The sequence below is a fragment of the Nerophis ophidion genome, linkage group LG08, assembly GCF_033978795.1.
Source record: "Nerophis ophidion isolate RoL-2023_Sa linkage group LG08, RoL_Noph_v1.0, whole genome shotgun sequence".
NCBI classification, from domain to species: Eukaryota; Metazoa; Chordata; class Actinopteri; order Syngnathiformes; family Syngnathidae; genus Nerophis; species Nerophis ophidion.
In genome coordinates, this window is record NC_084618.1 from 19,558,446 (window position 1) to 19,567,279 (window position 8,834).

An 8,834-nucleotide genomic window follows, 5' to 3' on the forward strand; every position below is an offset into this window, starting at 1 on the left:
GTTAAGGACAGGTGTTGTGTTAAAGACAGGTGTTGTGTTAAGGACAGGTGTTGTGTTAAAGACAGGTGTTGTGTTAAAGACAGGTGTTGTGTTAAAGACAGGTGTTGTGTTAAAGGCAGGTGTTGTGTTAAGGACAGGTGTTGTGTTAAGGACAGGTGTTGTGTTAAAGACAGGTGTTGTGTTAAGGACAGGTGTTGTGTTAAAGACAAGTGTTGTGTTAAAGACAGGTGTTGTGTTAAGGACAGGTGTTGTGTTAAAGACAGGTGTTGTGTTAAAGACAGGTGTTGTGTTAAAGACAGGTGTTGTGTTAATGACAGGTGTTGTGTTAATGACAGGTGTTGTGTTAAAGACAGGTGTTGTGTTAAAGGCAGGTAAGGACAGGTGTTGTGTTAAAGACTGGTGTTGTGTTAAAGACTGGTGTTGTGTTAAAGACAGGTGTTGTGTTAAAGACAGGTGTTGTGTTAAGGACAGGTGTTGTGTTAAAGACAGGTGTTGTGTTAAAGGCAGGTAAGGACAGGTGTTGTGTTAAAGACAGGTGTTGTGTTAAAGACAGGTGTTGTGTTAAAGACAGGTGTTGTGTTAAGGACAGGTGTTGTGTTAAAGACAGGTGTTGTGTTAAGGACAGGTGTTGTGTTAAAGACAGGTGTTGTGTTAAAGACAGGTGTTGTGTTAAAGACAGGTGTTGTGTTAAAGGCAGGTGTTGTGTTAAGGACAGGTGTTGTGTTAAGGACAGGTGTTGTGTTAAAGACAGGTGTTGTGTTAAGGACAGGTGTTGTGTTAAAGACAAGTGTTGTGTTAAAGACAGGTGTTGTGTTAAGGACAGGTGTTGTGTTAAAGACAGGTGTTGTGTTAAAGGCAGGTGTTGTGTTAAAGACAGGTGTTGTGTTAATGACAGGTGTTGTGTTAATGACAGGTGTTGTGTTAAAGACAGGTGTTGTGTTAAAGGCAGGTAAGGACAGGTGTTGTGTTAAAGACTGGTGTTGTGTTAAGGACAGGTGTTGTGTTAAAGACAGGTGTTGTGTTAAAGACAGGTGTTGTGTTAAGGACAGGTGTTGTGTTAAAGGCAGGTAAGGACAGGTGTTGTGTTAAAGACAAGTGTTGTGTTAAAGACAGGTGTTGTGTTAAGGACAGGTGTTGTGTTAAAGACAGGTGTTGTGTTAAAGGCAGGTGTTGTGTTAATGACAGGTGTTGTGTTAATGACAGGTGTTGTGTTAAAGACAGGTGTTGTGTTAAAGACTGGTGTTGTGTTAAGGACAGGTGTTGTGTTAAAGACAGGTGTTGTGTTAAAGACAGGTGTTGTGTTAAAGACAGGTGTTGTGTTAAGGACAGGTGTTGTGTTAAAGGCAGGTGTTGTGTTAAAGGCAGGTGTTGTGTTAAAGACAGGTGTTGTGTTAATGACAGGTGTTGTGTTAATGACAGGTGTTGTGTTAAAGACAGGTGTTGTGTTAAAGGCAGGTAAGGACAGGTGTTGTGTTAAAGACTGGTGTTGTGTTAAGGACAGGTGTTGTGTTAAAGACAGGTGTTGTGTTAAAGACAGGTGTTGTGTTAAAGACAGGTGTTGTGTTAAAGACAGGTGTTGTGTTAAGGACAGGTGTTGTGTTAAAGGCAGGTAAGGACAGGTGTTGTGTTAAAGACTGGTGTTGTGTTAAGGACAGGTGTTGTGTTAAAGGCAGGTAAGGACAGGTGTTGTGTTAAAGACAGGTGTTGTGTTAAAGACAGGTGTTGTGTGAAAGACAGGTGCTGTGTTAAGGACAGGTGTTGTGTTAAAGACAGGTGTTGTGTTAAAGACAGGTGTTGTGTTAAAGGCAGGTGTTGTGTTAAAGGCAGGTAAGGACAGGTGTTGTGTTAAAGACAGGTGTTGTGTTAAGGACAGGTGTTGTGTTAAAGACAGGTGTCGTGTTAAAGACAGGTGTTGTGTTAAGGACAGGTGTTGTGTTAAAGACAGGTGTTGTGTTAAAGACAGGTGTTGTGTTAAGGACAGGTGTTGTGTTAAAGACAGGTGTTGTGTGTTTGTGCAGGAGTCCAAGAAGCAGCACCATGACATCGTGTCGGTCTACAGGATGCACCTTCTGTACGCCGTGCAGGTACTAAAGTCGTTCTTCTTCTTCTTCTTCCTCCCCTTCCTCTTCCTCCTTCTTCTTCATTTTGTTCTTCTTCTTCTTTCAATTCTTCTTCTCTTCCTCCTTTTCCTCCTTTTTTCTTCTTGTTCTTCTTCTTGTTCTTTTTCTTCTTCTTCCGTCATCATCTCCTTCTTCTTCTTTATGTTTTTCTCCTGCTCCTCCTCCTCCTCCTCCTCTTCCATCTTCTTCTTCTTCCTCCATCATCATCTCCTTCTTCTTCTTCTCCTCCTCCATCTTCTTCCTCTATCATCACCTCATTTTTCTTCTTCTTCATCCATCATTATCTCCTCCTTCTTCTTCTCCTACTCTTTCTTCTCCATCTTCTTCTCCTCCTACTCCATCTTCTTCTTCTTCCTCCATCATCATCTCCTTCTTCTACTCCTCCTCCTCCATCTTCTTCCTCCATCATCATCTCCTTCTTCTTCTCATCCTTCTTCTTCATCCATCATTATCTCCTTCTTCTTCTCCTCCTCATTCTTCTCCATCTTCTTCTTCTTTCTCCATCATCTCCTTCTTCTTCTCTTCCCCCTTTTCCTCCTTCTTTCTTCTTTTCCTTCTTTTTTTTCTTCTTCCTCTTCTTCTTCCTCCATCATCATCTCATTCTTCTTCTCATCCTCCTTCTTCTTCTTCTTCTTCCTCCTCCATCATCATCTCTTTCTTCTTCTTTATCCTCTTCTTCTCCTTTTCCTCCTACTCCTCCTCCTCCTTCTTCTTCTTCCTCCATCATCATCTCCTGCTTCTTCTCATTCTCCTCCTTCTTCTCCTGCTCCTCCATCTTCTTCTTCTTCCTCCATCATCATCTCCTTCTTCTTCTTCTTCTTCTTCCTCCATCATCATCTCCTTCTCCATCTTCTTCTTCCTTCTCTATCATCATCTCCTTCTTCTTCCTATCCTTCTTCTTCTTCTTCCTCCATCATCATCTTCTTCTTCTCATCCGTCTTCTCCTCCTCCTCCATCTTCTTCTTCTTCCTCCATCATCATCTCCTCCTCCTCCATCTTCTTCTTCTTCCTCCATCATCATCTCCCTCTTCTTCTCATCATTCTTCTTTTTCTTCTTCTTCTTCTTCCTCCATCATCATCTCCTTCTTCTCCTCCTCCTCCTCCATCTTCTTCCTCCATCATCATCTCCTTCTTCTTCTCATCCTTCTTCGTCTTATTATTTTTCTTCTTCATCCATCATCATCTCCTTCTTCTTCTCCTCCTTCTCCATCTTCTTCTTCCTTCTCCATCATCATTTCCTTCTTCTTCTCATCCTTCTTCTTCTTCCTCCATCATCATCTTTTTCTTCTCATCCTTCTTCTTCTTCTCCATCTCCATCTTCTTCTTCTTCGGACGGCAGACTGTTAGTGTGGTGTTTGTGTCCAGGGTCAGATGGACGAGGATGTGCAGAAGGCCTTGAAGCAGATCCTCATCATGTGCAAAAAGATGCCGAAGCAGAGCAAGGATGCATGTTGACGCTGCGCACACAAAAACACAACACTTGCAAAGTTTTCGTCGTGTACTTGGAAGTCTTGGACAGTGGAGAGAGGACTTCCTCCTGGACTTCCTCCTGGACTCGGTGGAACACAGCAGAACTTGCAGTCATCCTAAATGAACAGTTGTGGTCATGCTGTTACGTCAAATGTTCTTGAAGATTTCTCTGGTGCCATCTCGGCCATGTTTGCATTCTGTGCTAGAAATGTCTTCTTGTCCCAGTTACTGTAACCCACCAGGAGTTTTTATGTTGGAATGTTTTTGTCCTGCCTTGTTAAAAAATGCACTATGTTGACCCCTGAACTTGTTTGGACTATTATTCCTATTTAGGACAATACTTTAATGTATTGTTTGGACTGTTATTACTATCAAGGATAATAACTTAACTTGTTGTTTGGACTATCATTCCTATATAGCACAATAAGTTATTGTTTGGACTATTAATCCTATTTAGGTCAATAACTTAACTTGTGTTTTGGACTATTCCTATTTAGGACAATAATTTGTTGTTATGACTACTATTCCTATTTAGGACAATAACTTGTTTGGACTATAATTCCTATTTAGGACACTCAATTAACTTTTTGTTTGGACTATTATTCCTGTTTAGAAAAATAACTTGTTTGGATTATTTCTTATTTAGGACAATAACTAAACTTGTTGTTTGGACTATTATTCCTATTATTTTGGAGAATAATTTAACTTGTTGTTTGGACTATTTTTCTTATTCAGGACAATGACGTGTTTGGACTATTATTCCTATTTAGTAAAATAACTTCTTGTTAGGACAATTTCTTATTCAGGACAATAACTTGTTGTTTGGACAAGTATTCCTATTTCGGACAATAACTTCTTGTTTGGAATATTATTCCTATTTAAGACAAGACTTTTACTTGTTTGGACTATTACTCTTCTTTAGGAAAATAACTCGTTTGGATTATTATTCCTATTTAGGACAATGACTTAACTTTTTGTTTGGATTATCATTCCTATTTAGGATAATAACTTTACTTGTTTGTTTGGACTATTATTCCTAGTGAGGACAATAAAGTAACATGTTGTTTGGACTATTATTCCTATTTAGGACAATAACAACTTGTTTGGACTATTATTCCTATTTAGGATAGTAACTTGTTGTTTATTTGGACTATTGTACCTATTAAGGACCATATCTTAACTTGTTTGGACTATTATTCCTATTTAGGACAATAACTTAGCTCAACTTGTTTGGACTATTATTCAAATTTAGGACAATAATTTACCTTGTTTGGACTATTATTCTTATTTAGGACAATAACTTGTTGTTTGGACTATTATTCCTATTTAGGACAATAATTTAACTTGTTTGGACTATTATTCCTATTTAGGACAATAACTTGTTTGGACTGTTTTTCCTATTTAGGACAATAATTTAACTTGTTTGGACTATTATTCCTATTTAGGACAATAACTTCTTTGGACTATTATTCCTACTTAGGACAATAACTTGTTTGGACTATTATTCCTATTTAGGAAAATAACTTGTTGTTTGGACTATTATTCCTATTTAGGACAATAACTTATTTGGAATATTATTCCTATTTAGGACAATAGCTCAACTTGTTTGGACTATTATTCCAATTTAGGATAACAACTTGTTTATTTGGATTATTGTTTCTATTTAGGACCATAATTTGACTAGTTTGGACTATTATTCCTATTTAGGACAATAACTTAGCTTAACTTGTTTGGACGATTAATCCCATTTAGGACAATAACTTGTTGTTTGGACTATTATTCCTATTTAGGACAATAATCTTAAATTGTTTGGACTATCATTCTAATTAAGGACAATAATTTAACTTGTTGTTTGGACTATTATTCCTATTTAGGACAATAACTTAACTTGTTTGGACCATTATTCCTATTTAGGACAATAACTTGTTTGGACTATTATTCCTAATTAGGACAATAACTTAACTTGTTTGGACTATCATTCTAATTAAGGACAATAATTTAACTTGTTGTTTGGACTATTATTCCTATTTAGGACAATAACTTGTTTGGACCATTATTCCTATTTAGGACAATAACTTGTTTGGTACAGCGGCCATGCCAGCAACTTGAGGGTTGCAGGTTCGATTCCCGCTTCCACCATCCTAGTCAATGCCGTTGTGTCCCTGGGCAAGACACTTTACCCACCTGCTCCCAGTGCCACCCACACTGGTTTAAATGTAACTTGGATATTGGGTTTCACTATGTAAAGTGCTTTGAGTCACTAGAAAAAAGCGCTATATAAATATAATTCACTTCACTATTATTCCTAATTAGGACAATAACTTAACTTGTTTGGACTATCATTCTAATTTAGGACAATAATTTAACTTGCTGTTTGGACTATTATTCCTATTTAGGAGAATAACTTAACTTGTTCGGACTATTATTCTAATTTAGGACACTAATTTAACTTGTTTGGACTATTATTCCTATTTAGGACAATAACTTGACTTGTTTGGACTATTATTCTAATTTAGGACAGTAATTTAACTTGTTTGGACTAGTATTCCTATTTAGGACAATAACTTAACTTGTTTGGACTATTACTCATATTTAGGACAATAAATTGTTTGGACTATTATTCCTATTTAGACAATATCTTAACTTGTTGTTTGGACTATTATTCCTATTTAGGATAATAACTTGTTGTTTGGACTATTATTTCTATTTAGGACAATAACTTAATTAGTTGTTTGGACAACAGCGGTTTAAAGGAGCATCATGTTGCCAAGAAATAAACTTTAGTCATTCAGTTCGCAGCACTTCCAAGTTTCTCATGAAGAGTTGACTCCTCTTTGCCTTGGGACTGTGTCAGGAGCCAAAAACCAGGCGTATCTTTTCGGAGAGTCGACTTTTAGTAACCATGACGTCTGCCTGATTAAACACCAAACATTTCTCATGTTTTGCTCAGGAAATGTTTTAAGCGAATTACACACAACATTTATTAATATTATTATTATTCTTTTTTTCCTGTGCATGATATATTTTCTATTTCAAGGATAAAACTCATTTTTGTTGTCTTTTACAAAATGCCAGCAGTTTTGTACAGAAAAAACATTGCAACTTTCCCCTCATGAATAAACTTTAAAACTGAAAAGACTTGAAAGTGTTCTTCTAGTCATCCTAAGAAGATTCAAGCCTGAATTTGATGAAGAATTTCATCAAGTTATGAAACCACTTTTAAAATAATGTTCTCACAGTTCATGTCGGAACGGATGTTCATGCCAAAAGACGTCCTACTGGGACTGTTGTGTCAAATATCTCATCATTTCCACTCTTTATCTCATAATCATGACTCTTATTTGCGTAATCATGACTTTGTATCACATATTCATGACATTTAATCGCATAATCATGATTTTTTATCTCATTATCATGACCCTTCTTTGCATGATCATGACTTTTTTTATCATATAATCAAGAACCTTAGTCACATAATCATGACTTTTTATCTCATAATCATGATTTTTATTTGCATAATCATGTCTTTTAATTGCATAATCATGAATTTTTATCTCATAATCATGACTTTTTAATCTCATAATCTTGACCTTTTTATCTCATAATCATAATTTTCAAATCTCATAATCATGACCTTTGACCTAATAATCATGACTTTTAATCGCATAATCGTGACTGAAAAAATTATCTCATAATCATGATTTTTAAAATCTCAAAATCATTACTTTTGAGCTCATAATCATGACTTTTGAATCTCATAATCATGATTTTTATTTGCATAATCATGACTTTTTGTCTCATATTCATGATTTTTAATTGCATAGTCATGACTTTTTAATCTCATAATCGACCTTTTTTTATCTCATAATCTTGACCATTTTATCTCATAATCATAATTTATTATCTCACAATGACTTTTTTATTCTCATAATCATGACTTTTAATCTCATAATCTTGACCTCTTTATCTCATAATCATGATTTTTTAATCTCATAATTTTGACCCTTTTATCTCATAATCATGATTTTGAAATCTCATAATCATGACTTTTTTTTCTCGTTATCATGACTTTTAAAAAAAAATCTCATAATCGTGACTTTTTAACCTCAAAATCATTACTTTGATCCCATAATAATGACTTTTTATCTCATAATGACTTTTTATCTCATAATTATGACTTTTTATCTCATAACCAGTACTTTTTAACTGATAATCGTGAATTATTATCTCATAATCGTGACTTTTGATTGCGTAATCATGACTTTTTTATCTCATAGTCATGATTTTTTAATCCCAAAATCATTACTATTGATCTCATAACAATGACTTTTTATTTCATAATTTTGACTTTGTATCTCATAATCAGTACTTTTGAACTCCATCCATCCATCCATTTTCTACCGCTTATTCCCTTTCGGGGTCGCGGGGGGCGCTGGCGCCTATCTCAGCTACAATCGGGCGGAAGGCGGGGTACACCCTGGACAAGTTGCCATCTCATCGCAGGGCACTTTTGAACTCATAATCGTAAATTATTATCTCATAATCATGACTTTTAATCGCATAGTCATGACTTCATTTCATAGTCATGACTTTTAATCGCATAATCGCGTTTTAAAAAAATCTCATAATCATGATTTTTAAATCTCAGAATCATTACTTTAAATCTCATAATCATGACTTTTTTTATCCTCATAACCATGACTGGTTATCTCATTATCATTACTTTTTTTTTTTTTATTATCTCATAATCATGACTTTCGATCCCATAATCATAATATTTTTTATCTCACATTGTGACTTCATATGTCATATTTATGACCTACAATTGGGGTAATTTTATTTAAATTAAGCAAGTAACAAATATTTCAGAAGTTGGCTCTCTTGAGTCTTATTGACCGTCACGACTAAGAGGTTGTTATGCCCCCTAACGACCACGAGATGTCGTCTTTTCCCATGTGTTGAATTCCTGTGCTCGTCAAAGCATTGTTTGCAATTATAATCATCGTTTTAAAGCACAATGACGTCATATGCGCGCATATATATATTATAAGATTGTCGACGAAGTACACGGCTTTGATCAAGTAAACGTAATAATTTCACAGCCCGCTGAGAAATAAGGCTGCTGTTTGCTGATTGGACAAACGCTTCCCCGCCTTAACCAGCCAATCAGCGAGCAGCAGAAGCCTATAAAAACGATGCTCGTCCATGTCTTGTGTTATATTCTTCAACAGAAGTTAAAGCTAC

At 35.9% G+C, this 8,834-nt stretch overlaps 1 protein-coding gene across 1 annotated transcript in view; it reads left to right on the forward strand.

The window, feature by feature from the left end:
- Positions 1-3,896, forward strand: part of rai14 (retinoic acid induced 14) — a 91,629-nt gene extending 87,733 nt beyond the window's left edge. Inside the window, exons 20-21 of the mRNA XM_061907958.1 lie at positions 2,019-2,084; positions 3,486-3,896. Coding sequence (XP_061763942.1) covers positions 2,019-2,084; positions 3,486-3,575 — 156 coding nt within the window. The 3' untranslated portion in view covers positions 3,576-3,896. The remainder of the gene's footprint in view (positions 1-2,018; positions 2,085-3,485) is intronic.
- The last annotated feature ends 4,938 nt before the right edge of the window (positions 3,897-8,834 follow it).